This window comes from Lepisma saccharinum, chromosome 4 (assembly GCF_977018435.1).
Source record: "Lepisma saccharinum chromosome 4, izLepSacc3.1, whole genome shotgun sequence".
In the NCBI taxonomy this organism is placed as follows: Eukaryota; Metazoa; Arthropoda; class Insecta; order Zygentoma; family Lepismatidae; genus Lepisma; species Lepisma saccharinum.
The window spans coordinates 500994-519079 of record NC_139232.1 but is presented as its reverse complement, the minus strand read 5'-3'; the positions used below and the strand labels follow the sequence as shown (position 1 = coordinate 519079).

General features: G+C 37.6%; 1 protein-coding gene across 3 annotated transcripts in view; it reads right to left on the bottom strand.

Annotated features, from left to right (window-relative positions):
• DCTN2-p50 (dynactin subunit 2) overlaps nucleotides 1-18086 on the bottom strand; it is a 54750-nt gene that overhangs the window by 2547 nt on the left and 34117 nt on the right. For all 3 annotated transcript variants that reach the window (XM_083120227.1, XM_083120228.1, XM_083120226.1), the window contains exons 7-8: nucleotides 17846-18034; nucleotides 15822-15924 (exon numbers count right to left, since the gene is read on the bottom strand). In XM_083120227.1, the coding sequence (XP_082976353.1) occupies nucleotides 15822-15924; nucleotides 17846-18034 (292 nt within the window). The remainder of the gene's footprint in view (nucleotides 1-15821; nucleotides 15925-17845; nucleotides 18035-18086) is intronic.

Here is an 18086-nt window from a genome sequence, read left to right as displayed (position 1 = left end):
TCGTATGAGTTCGTTAATGAGTGGAGTAGACAAGGTTTTCACCTCAAAAATAAGAACTAAGTGTACAAAAGAAGACAAAAATGATTCATATAAGAATAAACATTACAAATCTATCGCTGAAATCAATAAGACAGTTATACTGTAAGACTCATCTCCATCATCATCAGCACCTAGTGACGAAGAGGCCGAGTTTTCGCCTCCAGCAACGAAAAAATTACGTTCAAGTCCTAGATTAAAACCCCTTGATCAGACACTCACGTCTACTTGGGATCGAGAACAGCTCTCTATTCGACAAAGCAAGTACTCCATTTATAGCAACTGCAAAGAGCCTTGGCCATGATGTTTCAAACATTTCCGTATCTCCAGCTACCGTTTACCGAGATCGGGCGATCAATAGAAGTAAAATGGCGAAGAAAATCGAAGAGTCACTCTTTGAAAATCCTCCTCATTTGGTCTTGCAATGGGATAGTAAACTGTTGCCCTCAGTTGCCCATGGGAGTGTCAAAACTTTGGAAGATAGAGTTGCAGTTCTAGTGACTGGCAAAGATTTTGAGCATTTTCTTGGCGTACCTGTTGCCCTGAAAAGCACTGGTGAGCAGATGGCTGAAGTAATTATTCGGGAAGTGGACCAATTTGGGCTACGTGACAATATCATCCATATGTGTTTTGATACTACAGCATCTAATACAGGACTGATCCAAGGGGAATGTACCAGAATTGAAAGGGAATTCGGGCGAACATTGTTGTGGTTGGCTTGCCGTCATCTCACCGATGAACTAAGATTGAAAGGAGTGTTTGAGGAGTGTTCTGGCGTACCATCAAGTGGTCCTGACATACAGATTTTTCGGAAGTTCCAAAGTCTGTGGGCTTCACTTGATAAGAAGTCATATACGACAATGCTGGATGAAGAAAGTCCCGTTCAAGGCTTTCTAGAAGAACAATGAGTGACAATGGTTAACTACATCCAAAATGTCCTAAAAGACGGAAGTCATCCAAGAGAAGACTACAAACAGTTATTACAACTCTCACTCCTGTACCTAGTAGGTTGGTCTCAAAACGACTTCAGTTTCAGGATCCCAGGGGCTCTGCATCAAGCAAGATGATGGCAAAGGCAATATATGCACTTAAAATTGTACTATTCACTAAACAGTTGAATATTCCCCAACAAGAATTGAAATGAATGACGGGTTGCACATTTTGTCAGCCTCATATATGTTCGCTTTTGGCACGAGGCAATTGTAAGTCGATGGGCTCCAAAGAATGATTTGAATATGCTACAGCTTCTGAGCACTTACCCAGGTGCAGACGTAAAAAAAAAGTGGTCACAGTTGCTAAGAGACACCTTTGGTATCTGTCAGAAACAAACGTAGGATTGGCTTTTTTGGAGGAACGTATTACTCAGGCTGATAAGGAAAATATGACTAAAAATTTAGAAACCAAACCTGCAAAGAAGAAGGAAATGAAATGATTAGAGGGTAAAAACCTAGTTTTTGAAGGAAAAGACCTGAGCCATTTCGTTACTAATAAAACAAAGACGTTCTTCGAATTGTTTGGGAACCATGACGTGACAGAATACTGCAGTGATTCTCTAAGAAGCCATGTGAACGCTCTTAATGATACCGGAGAAAGAGGAATTGCTCTGATAAAAAAGTTTAACGAATCGGTCAGGGACGAACAAGAAAAAAATTCTTGTTGAGGTTAGTCGAGCATCACAGAAAAGTTGTCACCAAGCGAACAAAAGAAGGGATTGCATCGTTCAAAGTTGATTAATATAACACATGTTTTGCCTATCATGCTACCTATAAAATCTTAGTGTCTAGATTTCATATTATTTTAAGTTTGTGATTTCTAGTTTTCCCAATAAAAGTAATTAACATTGAAAAATCGTATTTTTTGCCTACTTTTACAAAACTGATGAAAGTGTGCAACCTCTAAATATTATCCAATCTTCTTGAATTTTGGCATATATATCTTTTACATCACTGAGACTCGGGGCGTAAGCAAAGTCTGCAAAAATTTTACATTTTATTTTTTGCCTTACAAAATGAAACACCCTAATGTACAGGGTGTATCAGAATTCCCTTACCACCCCCTTGTAAAATCCGCAGTGATGTATTTTCATGGAATTTAATATGGGTGATACAAAATAGGCCTAGGGGGACACCTTTTGGAGTATGTCACGGAGACGGCCACCATCTTGGTTCCGCCATCTTGAATGAAACTTTTTTATTTAAAATGAGAGGTGGGTCATGTGATACATGACTATAGGCTAGAATTTCGTCAGGATGTCAAATCTGAAATCAGATTTCATGTAACTGCATTTGGTGAAAAGTTATTGGCAACTGGAAGTGATGTTTACCGGTTTGTTGGAGGTGCTGAACCATGCCGTTAACAACTGATGAACGCATCCAGATTGTCAAACTGTGGGGTGGGAGAAGTGACCGTGCAGTGGCTGCCGATTTCAACCTGTGTCATCCAGAACATCACCCTGTCTCACATGTTGCAGTGGCATAGCTATTAACCAAATTTGAGGAGACTGAGACTGGCACGGTCTTGGACAGACCACGTAGTGGACGACCACGGACAGTCACAGATGAAGCAACAGCTACGGCAGTGCTGGCCTCCTTCTTGATGTCAACTTCTACGTAAATGGGGAGGTGAATAGGCAAAACATGCACTATTGGTCGCATGACAACTCCGCATGGACAGATCCCTCCAAAATGACCAGTGCAGGCATATGGGGAACACGGATAATCGGTCCTTTTTTCATTCAAGGAAATATATCTGGGGATGCTACACGAACAGATATTGCCAGCTCTGATGTCGGAAGATGATACATTTCCCAGGTTTCCTCCCTATTATGGCATCCGGATGCGTCAGTACCTGGATTAACAATTTCCTAGGGCATGGATTGGTCGACGTGGGTCAGTTGAATGGCCTGCCCAATCACCAGACCTAACTCCAATGGACTTCTACCTTTGGGGACACGTTATGGCTATAGTGTATGGTGTGAAAATTCGTGATCTTTGTCATCTGGAACAACGTATCATGGCTGCCTTTGAGCAAATTTCACCAGATACCTTGCTCGGTGTCCACAGACATTGGGAGAAGTGTCTGCACATGTGCATTGCCCAGCACGGACCTGTGGAGCACATTCTGTAACAGGTAAACATCACTTAAAGTTGCCAATAACGTTTTCACCAAATGAAGTTACATGAAATCTGATTTCAGATTTGACATCCTGACGAAATTCTAGCCTATGGTCATGTTTCACATGACCCACCTATTATTTTAAATAAAAAAGTTGAATTCAAGATGGTAGAACCAAGATGGCGGCCATCTCAGTGACATACTCCAAAAGGTGTCCCCCTAGGCCTATTTTTTATCGCCCATATAAAATTCCATGACAATACATCACTGCTGCTTTTACAAGGGGGTGGTAAGGGACTTCTGATACACCCTGTATATTGTTGATCCTAGAAATTTTAACAAATTTTCATACCGGAACGATCTTTCCTGTCCTTTCATGAAACATTCAATTAGCAAAGAAGTTTACAAAAATGTAAATAAATGTTCTGCTGAATGAGATTATTTAAAGTTTTTCTTTAACTTTGCCATTGGAGAGCAGAGTTGTGATCTAATGAACACTTTTGTATTTAGAAACAGCTAATAGGTTTAGTAGGGTATAGCCAGGGTGTCAGTTTTATTGGGGGGGGGGGGTATTATGCAGATTATGAGCAGACTTCGGATTTCGGGGTCTTGAAAGACTGCAGCTTCAGGCCTGAGCTGGGGAAAAATTGTTTTGAAAAAGGCTATACAATGCAAGATTTAGATACATTTAAAATAAAAAAAAAATAAAAAAGGTAAAGTGTTCCCCTGTGCATAGCACCACACCATTTAAAATGGTAAAATTATTTAAAAATATAACTAACAGTTTGATATAACTTGGCATAAAAGTTATTAATATAAATGAAACTGTATAGATGATTAATTACAATGTCTGTCCCTGGGGGACACCCAGACTAGGTATGATCAAAGTAATTTAATTTACTAACAAACAAATGAAAACTTTCTCTTCGCATTCTTCCTGCAGTTACATACGAAAATATTCCGGACATTTTAAATAAATCTACTGTATTGGAGTGGCCGTGGTGGCTCAGTCGGTAACGCGTCTGACTACCATGCTAAAGGTACCGGGTTCGATCCCCGGCCGGTTCAAATCCGGGAACTTTTCTAACGGTGGAAGCGGCCCCGGCGCCCACCCAGCGTCGAATAACATGGGTACCTGGGGGAAACCCTGGGGGGTAAAGGCGGTCAGGGCGTGATGCTGATCACATCACCCCCACTCACGACCGGATCAAGAAAGTGTGGGGCGTTACCCCCACACCCCCTATACGCCTTCATGGCGTGGTGCTATGCACAGGGGAACACTTTACCTTTTTTTTTTGTATTTTGGAACACCAGGAAAGAAATGGATAATTTGATATCTTCCATGTTCATCGTAATTCTTATATACATGTTACCTTCAAGTAGAAATATGGTATGCAAAATAACTTTTACATTCATTCTGATTAAGAAGAAACAGTTCTAGCATAAGAAGTACTAAAATACAGAGGTGACTACATTTTCATATGCAACAGTTCTGTGGGTTTAAGAATAAAGATACATAATTATTGGGTTGATAATAAGTATCAACTTGTATTTACAATCCTCTTTCTACATGTAACTTTCCTCTTTAATTACATGGTTTGCTTGTTATTAACAGTGGCGAAGTGTCCTAAGAGGCCTGAAGGCCGGGCCTACCCTAATATATTTGTCTATTACGATTATTTTATTACTTATAATTACATTAAACGACGCTTAATATAAGAAAACTGAAATTCTAGGTCTTCCGATAATTACCGCAAGTTTCCACCCCTGCCTGGAACTCTATCTGTGCATTCAGCGAGGGCCGCCTGAGAGTGCCTCAGCTGGTCCCATAACAACCTATTTGATTCGTGCGGGAAAACATAATTTCAGACGAGCGTTCGCCTGTAACGTAAACTGTGAGGCCGGCCTCTTTTCTCCTCAGTCTCTCTCCCTGACTTCCGAAGAGTGCCAATCATGTACGAGCGCGTGACGAAGCAGGCAGTTTACGCACAGAGCTTGTTGAAGCAGCTTTTCAATGGAAGATTCAGAACTGTGCCGGGAGCGGAGCACACCCAGCTGCTAATACGTCGCGAAAATGTGTTGCTAACACCTATAAACCTGGCCCCTCAACGTAGGAATTATTAGAATTCTAACTGCAAATAATGCATGTAAGTTGGTTACCAGTGTTAATTTTGGTGCTTTCAGCTTTTTGAGGGATATTGAGGCGAAATTTCCTTTCATGATTTTTGACAACTGAAAATGTGCTACTTTTAAAAGGGGGCAAAGTACAGTGCAAACGTATTGAGAAAATTTTCTGGTCGGTGTGTTACACAGAAAGGTGTCCGTGCTCTCATTTAGCATTTCATCATTTTCTAAATCGTATTATAATTTTGAAGAAGAATTATATGCATAAAAGAGTTAAATAGAAATAATTGATTGATAATTTAGTTTATTTTACTTGGCTTTCTGCGATTTTTGGCTAATTGGGAAGATGAGGATGAGCGATGATATGATGACATTGACAAAGGGACACTCACAAAGAGCACCTATGCCCAGGCAGGGATTTGAACCTGAGGCCCTTGTCGTAGCATGCTGTTATAGCCAATCCTCCGCGGAGGTCAGCATTAAAAAGAAATAAATACTAAGTGACGATCAAGTGATCCATTTCTTTAATGAGAGAAACGTTTACAATACTGTTATTGCAGTAGCAAATAATTTTTACAAGCAACTTTAATATAAAAATGTAAGAGGACTAGGGCCTGACAGAATGGCTTTTTCATTGGGTGACGCGTGGTCAGAACATCGAGTCCCATCGTCAGATTAAAGTAGAATCTGAACCAATGCCTCCACGGGGAATCAAACCTTCTACTTCTTGATTATAAGGGGAGAGTGTTAATCACTACATTATCCTTTACAATTCCTACACTGACATTTTGAACAGCAGTAGAGGAGATTCAGGCAACATGTTATATTTTATTTTCTGGGCTATATTTTAACACTACTTTTTAAAAAATTCACAGCTTTCTCCCCACCAATCCCTGCTCCATCCTGTGCCTACCCTTTCAGAGACAGCATGCTTCGCCACTGGTTATTAACACACATAGAATTAAGGGGGAAGGGGTGGAAGGAACACATAAACGACTAAGTGTTTAGTTTAGACTTTATGTCCCTGCGATATCCATTTAATAATAAACACAAACAACTGTGACAAATAAAATTATATATGTGAAATGTATGTTTTTAGATTGACCTTCATTTTCCAAGGAAGGGGGCACACCTTCCTTTGGCCCACCTTCTGCGCATTATTTGAGATTTTATACTCTAAAAATTTGCTTCAATGATATTTTCAAGATAGATCCTTAGATTTTAAGTTAATTTGAAAAATATAAAATCCAGTAATCATTTCTTAAAAAAATCAGAAATAACTTGTCATATTTCCAGCAGGAATGAAAATGCCATCAATTTTATTTCTGGGTAAGTTAGATAATATAAGTGCATTATAAAAATACTTGTGTTGGTGTTGCACCTTTTCCTTTCAATGATAATGGAAATTTTAGTAAACCATGTTTTTGGTAAAAAAAATATTAGAAAATACTATCTTATTAATTTACTAGTGTACTAAAATATAAGTGTGAAATGTAAAAATATATTATTTTTCTGGAATCCTCATTGTTTGGTTAACATTGTTGTGAAGTTTAAAAAAGATTGAAAAATTTATAAGAGATAGAATTATTTCACCAAGACAGTGCAGCTCCTACTTGGGTTGAGTTGGTGTTTTAAGTCCACTTTTGCACAGTAAGGCTATCGAGACTGGACCTACGGTTTAAGGTGGGATCCGAACCACTGTACCATGTGCCTCCACCAGGTATCGATCCCTGGACCCCTTGATTACAAGGCGACAACGCTACCACTGCGCCATCGGGGAGGCCAAGCTCATACTTGGAGGCTATGTGAATGGAAGAAAGGATGAATCACTGAAAGTTCAAGAATAATTATTATAACAATATGAAACCAGGCAAGTGAAAAAAAAAGTAAACCATCATGGAAGGATTAAATGTGTCGATTTTCATCAACATTTGAGATCACGGGTACCATGGTCAGGTTGAATTGACATGAAATGACTGATAAACCTTTCAAATTTACTCAGAAGGGAAAAAAGTTTGTAAGCACTAAAGCACATTTAAAATACAGATTTCAAAAGATTAAACAAATATGAACACAAAAATACGCGTAATAAAACTGAGGAATGTGTTTTTTTAACATTTAATAATTTTGTTTCAAAATCATGGCTAGAAGTTAGTTGGTACTTGTGTGTGGTTTTACGTTACATACGGATTCATATATCTCCGAATATTACTACCCTTTAAAAGTCTTTATTCAAAAAGGATTTAAAATATATTTGATTGTTCTCTCTGTGTCAAAGTAAAGCTCTTCTAGTCAAGTGAAAATATCTGCTGGAAAATAAAGAACCAGCAGTATTCCCTTTCTGCAGAAGCTTTCGTATCAATCATCCTGCGCATTCTTCATGGTTCAATAGGCAGGCAGACTGTCTACCAGCAGGAATGTGCAGGTAATTCTTGGAATTAGGCTTGAATTCCATTCGATGTCAGGTCAAGTAGTATGCAATGTAAGCTACAATGGGAAAAAAACATTACCAAAAAAAGGGAAATATTTTGGGTAAAGGAAATTTATAATAATAATTATTCATGAAAAAAAAAAAATTGATCATCACCTTGTAATCAAGAGGTCCCCGATTCGATTCCCAGAGGAGGCACATGGTTGTTTGGATCCCACTTTAAACTGTAGGTCCAGTTCCGATTAGCCTTACTGTGCACAAAGTGGACCTAAAACACCAAATCAATCAATAAAAAAAATGAACTTAATCCTATCTCCTCACATCTCGATCAGCCCCACCATTACCATCACCCTTGCCCTCCACCACCCTCACCCTCTGAGATCGCAGTCACCCTCACCCTCCACAGCCCTCACCCTCAGAGATTGCAGTTGCCCTCACCCTACGGAGGGTGAACACCTTTGGATATGATATCTGAAATTGCAAAATTTGGCATGTGTGCTCAAACAAAAATAGTCATCACTAGTAAACAAAAAATATAAGAAATTAGTGTAGAGCTCTTCTGAACTGATTGTACCCATATATCAAAGTAGTAATATATCAGTGCTGGACCATACACTTTACGTGCAATGGCTCAGTAGATCAGTTTTCATACAACACATAGTGGTGGTAAAATGTTATATATGTGTGTGTGTATATATATATATATATATATATATATATATATATATATATATATATATATATATATATATATATCAGGGGCGGCGCGTGCCTTTTCAGTCAGGCAGGGCACATTTTTCTTTTGGGTGGGGAGGGGGGCAGTTAGCCTCTATATTCCTCTTTAAGGTTTTTGAGGGGAGTTCCTTGATATGGAGTAAGTAAATTGTTCGAACAATTTGGAATAAAATTAACATTCTGATCAAGATATCTCTCCAAAGAGCATTAAATACTCACTACGTAGGAATACGAAAAATCAGCAACATATGGAACAAAAATACATGAATAAAAAAAAACCTCGAATACTGACGTCGCTTGCAGTAACTAAACTTTGGGTAGATACTGGAATGATTAGGAAAATGTTACACTGCAGTTTCTCTTCCATTGTCAATAAATTGAAAGGCGTAGATATTAAAGTTTCTACATGATTCAATGTCATATTCACCAAGTATCCACTAATATCAATGACTAACTAGGAAGATGATGCAGCGTTAAGTTCAGTTACAACACTTTACATTGGCCATGTACCCCCAAAAAAGTTCGTTTATACTTACGAAGATATTCTGCATGTCAAGTTGCTGGAACACAGACACAATTACACAAATAAATAAACACGTACAGTAACTATAAAATCGCGAAAAACTAATTATTTCATAAGCGACCAATACGCACAGACAGAACGGAACGCAAACTCACACACTAACTCAAATCCAAATCCGTATTACAATGGGAAGAAAAGAGGAAAGGAGGATCTTTTTGAAAATACAAGGGACTAGTTTGTGCAATAAAAAGTGTTGTCAACTTTTCAGGTCGCCGGAACAAGAGCGAAGAAAAGCATTTGAGGGATTTTTTTCTACCTTATTGCTGCAGGCTGGAAGAACGAATGAACTGCCTACCAAGCGTTGGAAACACTGAACGGTGAACGAGGCAAACATGAATGGGCAGGGCTACGAATTTTATGCGGCCCTACTCACGAATTGAGTTTGACATGGCTGGTCTTTAGGACCTGTTGAGGAGATTGGGGAAACCTTCAACAACGACTGGGGGGTTCCTCGTGCTGACCACACGTCACCCTGTAACTGATTGGTGTGTGAGTGAGGCTGGCCCTTGTGAGTGAGTGAGTAGGCCCTTGCCTTCACGGGCTGTTGCGCCACAGGTTTACTTACGTATATTGGCGTAAAGTGTGGTCTTACAGCGGCTCGACCTCTCCTCGAAATTCTGTCAATTTATTTTGACCAATTCACTGGGGATTTTTTAAGAGTACTTTGTAACACGTATAGTGCTCATCTCGAAGATCATACTATCGTTAGTTGGACTGAAATTTCAGTTTGAAACCAATCAATCAAATCCAGGCCTGGGCATGGGGGGGGGGGGGTTCTTTCATCAATTTCATATCATCACTCATTCCCTCCCATCTTCGCGAATAGTAAGAAGTGGCAGAAAGGCGAAGTAAAATAGACCAAACAGATCAACCTTGGCCCATTATATCTGCTGTGAACTCAACGATGAGAACTGCACAAAGGTACTTGAAGATTATAAGAAAGGAAACTGTGGCCGAGCGCGCTCAGCAGTTGCCCGATGGTCTGACCATGGAAGTTTCCACGTTCCAGCCGTGGCATCAGCCTGGATATAGAGTGTTAGAGTGTAAAAGAGAGAGAGGGAGTGAGTGAGTGCGTGCGTGTCTTCATTCATCCTCCTCGTCGCTAATTGTCAAATGTGGCAGAAGCAGAAAATAAAATACAAATACAGACGTGTCAAACGTGTAATTTTCAACTACGAAAATGTATAATTAGAAACATATGCAGAGGATAAACACTGTATGAAATTAACAATATATTATTCACGCAAGATGGTATATTTCCTCTGCTTTACATACATATAAAATTTAATACACTAAAGCATGCAAGAAATATCCATTTCTCATTGAAGCAGAGGAACTTAGTGCTAGCTGTCAACGACAGAGCTATTGCTTGTTATTTATTCAGTTTATTTTCTCTTTAGGAAAAAAGTTCCTGTACCTTCATAAGCATGGGAGTCCGGAAGGGAGGGCAAGAGGGGCCATGTCCCCCCTACGGGAGAATGAATGTCCACATAATAATTATATATATATCTTTCACAGATAATTTAATTTCCATCACAGTAATTTATGTTACTCATTATAATTGTGTTTAAGGAGCGTAATAATTTCAGACTGAAATAATGTTTTTTTGAGCGGGCATCACTATCATGGGGAAAATCTGCCTTCTTTGTCTTGCGGCTTGTAGATCCGGCAGTGCTCGTTTCTGTGTTCTTCCCCTGTTCTTGTATTCGTGTATTTAAATTATTTTTGTATGAGATCCATATCTCAGTGCCAGTGATGATGATGTATTATTGTCCTGTAAACACATTTCCAAATTATCTCATGAAAACTGAAAATTCTGATTTTTTTACCATGCATTTCCGTCCGAAGTTAAAAAAAAGAGCAAATGCTGTCGAAAAGACAACTTTTAGGTTACTAACTCGAGAATTTGTTCTGCACATTTTTCTACCAGAATGTTATGAAGTCTGAATTACTAAGAATTATCACACTGATAATTCCACTTACACATCAGCAGGTCAGTGTTCGCGCAAGACGTGTGAAGTAGGGATGGCCAAATCCAGATTTTTTTTTTACTATTCGGGAATCCGATGGAAAAATGAGAGAATCCGGATTTCGGAGGTAATCTCCCCATTTCGGAGACAATCCGGATTTCGCTACAACCATAACTTACGTAGAATTTTCAGTGAAAAATGCAGGCTCAACGAGGACTCGAACCCAAGGATGAAAGGATGGATAGAACATCGCTGACAATTATACGATTGCCAGCAGGCAGGGTTTCGGAGCTATGTCATGGTGGTACTAAAGGAGCCCTCCAGAGCGGAGTGATTCAGTTCTTTTTCACATGCATGCTCGGATCCGGAGAGATAGTTCGCAACTATGAATAATAGGAGTGTACAGTTATCAGAATCAAGCATATCTGGAAACTAGTATGAAAACTGACATACGTGTATTTCAGGATAACTATGATAGATATGAACAAGAAACTGTATTAGCCTTATCTGCGGATGTTTGAAAAGTCCTGTAGTAAATTCACAAATTCGTCGTTCCGGTTCAATATGAGTAATATGCATTGGCTGTAAATAGTTTTAATTGTATCAAAAATGCTAAAAGTACACATTTTATTAACTACACGACTTTCCCAATGATTCCAAATGGCTAACTTGAAGTGATATTCATGTGCATTAGCACTGGCCTCCGTGATGGAGTGGTTAGCACATCCGGGAGTTCGAATCCCGGCATGGATGCTCTTTGTGAGTGTCCGTTCATCAGTTTCATCATATAATTCATCCTCAGGCGGAGCACAAAGCACGATGCCTTAGGTTGTAAGACACGTTTTTATTACGTTAAGAAAAGAAAGAACATCAAAATCATCTCACCTAGGATAATCCACCAACTGCAGAAAACAAAAAAGAATGTCTTCCGCCTGTTCTGCACATGTGTCGCAACAGGGTGAATAGTATAACAACTTTGTCAGTATATTTTAAACTCAGTATCAGCACAATAGGTAACTATGGTGCTATGTTGAAAAGGAAATTTAAATTTACATATACTGATAACTTTATAATTATTATATTGATAAAAATGAAAAGAAAAAAAAAACTAGAAACAACAAAAATTAAAATAGCATCAAATTATGTAATTATTTGAAAGAACATTTATATGAAGAAAACACTTCTTTACTGTCTCCTTGCGAGGCAGAGCAAGTCCTCCTCTAAATATTTGGGCATGCGTCAGTTCTACATCTGAGCACACTCAACAAATCAGATTCCTCAATCAGGTCCACAAGATGGCTTCCTTCAATTTTCAAAACTTCACATTTGGCTTGTTCACATTCAAAATGCAGAAAATATTACACTCACTTAGTCTTATTTCTCATAACATTTCATTTTAGATAATGCAATATTCATTTACTAGCTAGTTAATGCTGATGCCAGCAAATAATAATTTCCAGCTCCCAATTATTAAACTAGTCACTTTACACCAGTTCCAAATCTTTTCTTTTTCGTTTTACAGATTATTCCATTATAAAAGCATTTCCAAGCTTCTGTTATCAACAAAATGTCTCTATATAGTTTAAACAAACTATTAAAGATTAACTTATCAAGTATAATCTCTCAAAATATCCAGATTTTTAATGATATCAAACCTTCACCAATCGTCACATTTTTACTTATGTACCATCCATCTTGAGATTCTCTCAAGTCACAGACAACTAGTATTAGAGCAACTAGTTCAAGCCAGATTTTTTAGTATGTGTTATCTTCAATTGTTTTTGTTTTATATTTTTGTCCATAAGTGCTTAACAGCTTGAATGTTTGTGTTGTAAATGTACATATTTGCTCTGTTACAGCTATTTTACTATGTATATCACAATATACTTATCTAATGATTACAATTACCATTTTTTGAATGTTGATATAAAATACCAAGTATGACATCATATAAGACATTGAACAATTTTAAAGAGTTGACCTTTGTATATAAACCTTGATGTCAATGCAAATGTACATAATTTCAATAAATTTAATTATAAATTTGAATGTAACTTATCTTGCTTGCCTGAAATAACACATATGATTGAAGATATTTGTTTTTTCATATTGTCAGTCAAAAATAACTGTTATGAATATGAATTCAGAATATTGCACAATTTGATAATTTTGTCATGATATACGAATTGGCTTTTTTAAACATCATATTTAATGAAATTAGTTTAAATAGTAATTTCAGCCACTTCATTGCATTATATGAATAAAATTTTGAGCAATCATATGACTAAATTATTATAGATATAGCACAAATGTGGAACTTTGGACTTAGCCTAACCATTTTCAAATGTAGTTATGACAATGTATTATTTTTATTGTCATAATAGCTATGCACTACTACAAAACATCTGTCATTATTTCCCTAGTTCACAGCACCATACAGGAGAGATATCCTGCTACTCGATGTTATAAACTATTCCATATATGTTGGTCATAGGCGTGCGCACGGGCGGAAGAGGGGCAAGAAAGGTATTTTTTTCATGAGGCATATTACCCCGATACTAGTGCTGTCCCCTCTAAAAACACCACTTGAATTTGAAATTATCGCATTCCTGCGTCCCCATTACATAATAATTAATGTAAATTACTATGACTGAAATATAATTATACCTGTGAAATATATACTTTTAGTTTGACCTTCGTTTTCGAGGTGTGGTAATCCTTGTCCCCCTTCCAGACGTTCCATGCCCCTATATTATTATACTTTCACCTAGAAATTTAGTGGAGACAATATTGTCGCTGTTATTAAACAATATTATACTCTAAAAGGAAATGGCGCAACCACAAGGGGACAGGGGGGCATTGCATTATGCCTTTTCCCAACCTTGGACGGAAATCAATTATAGGGGGGGGGGGGCATACATTGAAGTAAAAAAAAAGCAAGACTAGCAGAATCTATACTAGTAGCAGGACAAAAGGATACTAAAGACGGAATTAGTTTTTACGTCCATCTTGCATTATTTCTTCCAGACGGTCAGGATCACTTGCAGGGGGTTACAGAGGGACAATTGTCCCCTCGACTTTAAATTTTATACAAATAAAAATACATTTCGTAAAATTTTCTTTCTCGCTTCGCTCGCGGTACCTGCTTTTCTTGCAGTCTTGTCAACTTCCGAGCCGTAGCTAGGAAGTAGCGGGAGTTGGCCCTGGGCACCGAACAATCTGATTGAGAAAAATTGTAAAAGAGAATGCCATGCCGTCCCATGAAATTTTTTGCGCCCTATTAAATCAATACTGTTTTCAACTTTCAAAAATTTGGATCGAAAAATTTGCTTGCTCGCTTCGCTCGCAGTTTCTTTTCTCCAATACATTGTAAATTACTAGAGAGAAAGTAAGAACAAATAAGTAATTCAGACAGTTGCTGCTATAACAGTTTGGTTTGGAGGAAAACGAGCGCTCACATTTCAGAGACAATCTATATAATTTTTGCTCTTGGTTTGTTAAGGGGCGGATGAATAGATTACGTAATGTATTTAAATAATATGTTAATACCTAGGTATATATATATATATATATATATATATATATATATATATATATATATATATATATATAAAATATATACACGCGCGCGCGCGAACACACACACATATATATATATATATCACATCAATGCAAAAAACTAAAAGAGTGAGATAAAATGAGGTTTTTCTTTCCCGATCTGACTGAATTTTCAAGGCTTTTGCCCCCCCCCCCCCCCCCTTATGTGAGAGTCTGCGCATGCCTATGATGTTGGTACCTTCTTCTAATAATAAAAACAAATTAAAATAACTGTAATATTAAATTAATAATTAAAATATTAATTAATATTGTTATTACATGAATGGGAAAAAGACGGCATATGAATAGGAATATAACCGCACATATTCATTATCTAGCTCATGAATAGTTCAGATCGCTTCAATTTGTATAAAAACAACTGCCCTGGCAAGGTGATTGTGAAACAGATAAAGAATTGAATATTTATTGAATTCGTCATTTCCATTTGACGAAATGAAAAGCTCTTAATTTAATATTTAATCATATTACTTAAGTAGTGGTGTGCATAAATCTTATTTGATACAGTCATCCAAAGTTGTTTGACCCCAATGTAATCCTTCCCTTAGAATATGTTTGACGGAAATAAACGTCTCTCGATTATACGACAGATGCTAAACAAAACAAGCATATTTACATTATTTAATTTTAGTACTTCGTAAGTCTCTCCCGGAAGATTCGGACTCCCTGGATACCCCGCCTCCCCTAAATAGTCCTTGGCTCTCAGTTGTATTGCGATGTTCGTCAATGTGTGTTTTTCTTCTTTCAGACACTCGGAAAAAGTTTTGTCTTGTAACAGGAAACCTGTTATGGTCAGACTCTTGAGCGGGGGGAGGGTAGCGGACAGGGAACCTTAGCCTTATGGCCTGCTTCCTCCCTCCAGCAAAGTCTCAATGCAATGGATTTGCCTTCGAAGGGGGAAATGGAATCAACATTGGCAAGACTAGGAAGAATAAATGACATCTGTCCGCTGCTTTTTTCGAGCGACGCTGATACGGGCTCTTAAGCGGGAAAATGTATAATGCGGGGACGTAAAATCGGGGTTCCACTGTAATGATATTTTAACAAGTTTTATCTACCTTAATGATCAGCTTCAAGTTCCACTTCAACTTGAATGTCCGAAGACAACCATCACCTAAAACTCACAGTTTTCTTTTTATGTGCAAGTGAACTCATAATATACATTTACACGTACACAGAAATACACACATTTTGTATTCTAAATATTACATACCTTGTTCATGCAGGGACTGAAGAGCTACCATTCTCTCTACAACTTCAGGAAGCAGTGTTGACATAGATTCAGATTTCTTTACTAATTCATATAATTCAGAAATCTGTAATGAGTAAAAAATAAGAAACCTCTTCAATCTTTGCATACTCACCACGTTAGAATGTTATTCCAAGCTTAAACATTTAATAATTTTCCTGCTCATAACTGCCATTATGTAATTCTAAAACAGGAGGAAATATCTACATCTAATAAGCTAAATCCATTCTAATGTTCACCCCTGGACTTGAGTCAATACCAACGAATCAGAATTGCATTTCAGCATTGATCGATATTAGTGGAACTGGGATTGGAAAGTCCCACTTCAAATTTAATCTAAATACTTTTCCAGTCTTGTATCCTCTGATACACAACTGACACTTTCCTATTGTCCTTAGGTTCTGGGTAGTAAGCAAAATTATGAATTTTTATTAATTGTGTGCCAAAAGTGTGAAATGCACTGGGAAGTTATTACAATAATCAATGTTACTTCAGTGTATAAGAATCATTTTTCCTTCATTGTTAACAATTTAACATGTAATTTTGTGCTTTGGTTTAAGCCATGTGTGGCTTGCAAATGCTATCCTTATAATTGAGTGCGTTACAGCAAAATGCTAATTGCTACTATCGTCAAGCCCTACGATGCTTATTATTTTCGTTATATTATTGTAAATATGTACTTTTTGTTTATTGTATTTGTTTCGCACATGAATATATTCTATGTTATACTGATACACATATCATGTGCATAATGAGATGCGAAGGTGCACATAGTTCAACTGTGGAATCCATGCACGTGCGTATCTCTCTGTGCACAGCAAGTAGTTCTGCAGAGTGCTGCTCGCTACCACCACTTTTGGTCATATAAATGCTTGGACAGGCATTCCACCTTATTAGTTCTTGGTCAGTCAGTAACTGGCAAACACCTCTGGGAGTCTAGTTCCAGAAGAAGCAGAATGAAGCGAGTTCCAACCAAAGGGAAAACAGCCACCGATGTGGGTTGGTACCTTCGAACACTTAGTCTGATACTTGGATTTGGCTTGAGTGTACCCTCAGACTCCTCATCTTACCTGAATTTGACGAGTACACAAGATCTTTGACAAGTAAGGCCTGTGTAGACTACATAAAGAACTGATATCCAAAATAAAATTAGGTGCCTTATTCACCCAGGCATCTCACTTTCAAGAATAAATATATGGTCCCTGCCCTCCCTTCCTCGAGACTAAGATATGAGAAGCTGAGTCGTCAAGTGAATAATGCATAACAATGGAAGATATGGTGGTGTCAAGGTACAGTAACAAAGTGTGCCAACTTATGTTAATGGTGTACTTTTAAAGAATAGAAAGAAATTGTTATCAGGCTAATAAAATATATTTATCCAGCAAGCCTAGAAATTCTTCTGGAATTCCAGTACTACTGACTAGACGAAGCTAGCAATAAGGACAAACATTTTTAATAAGGTTAACGAGGTTATGGTATCCCATACAGTGCTGATGTGAAATGTTGAAAAAGTAATTTCATGCCCAACGTTGGAGCAATAAGACTGAGAACCATGGAACTATGTAAAGCACGATAAAACCAAAAACTCTGCAACTAAGTGAAGCCCGATAAGAAGTGAGATGGGAAGCCTGATAGTACTGAAACAGACGAAAATATTAAAAGCAATTATTTCATCCTTGGAATGCACAAAAGTGTTTTGAACATTTAACAGGGAGAACTCAAGCATAAATTTTAAGACTCTGTACAATCAAAGTGAAATCCCATGAGTGTGAGCTTAAGAAGTTGGGGAAGAAAGACTTAGAATCAACAGTCTGATTTGATGTCTTTTTCTACTATCTAATTTTTAAACAAATAAATACATTTAACGAGATTTAATGTTATCAATAGGGATCACTAGCATCTTCATGCTCCATAAAGATATTCTAGGGCATTGCTTGAAAATGCCAGAATTGAAAAATAAGAGCATTTAACTGTGTAAAGAAATATACCTTCCTATCCTTCTCAGTATCTTCAACACTTTCATTCTTCTCAGCAATTTGGTTCATCTTTTGAGCCAGAGCGGTCAATCTCCCTTCTACGTGGTCCAACTGTGCAGAATCCAATAAATTTGTCTGAGCACTGAGCACCTGCACAGCCTCCATCAAGCTCTTGTGGTGAGTGTCCAAACAAAGGTTGACCTAAAATTAAAAAAATAAGATTTTGGATTTTAATACAAAGTTTTTTAAAAAC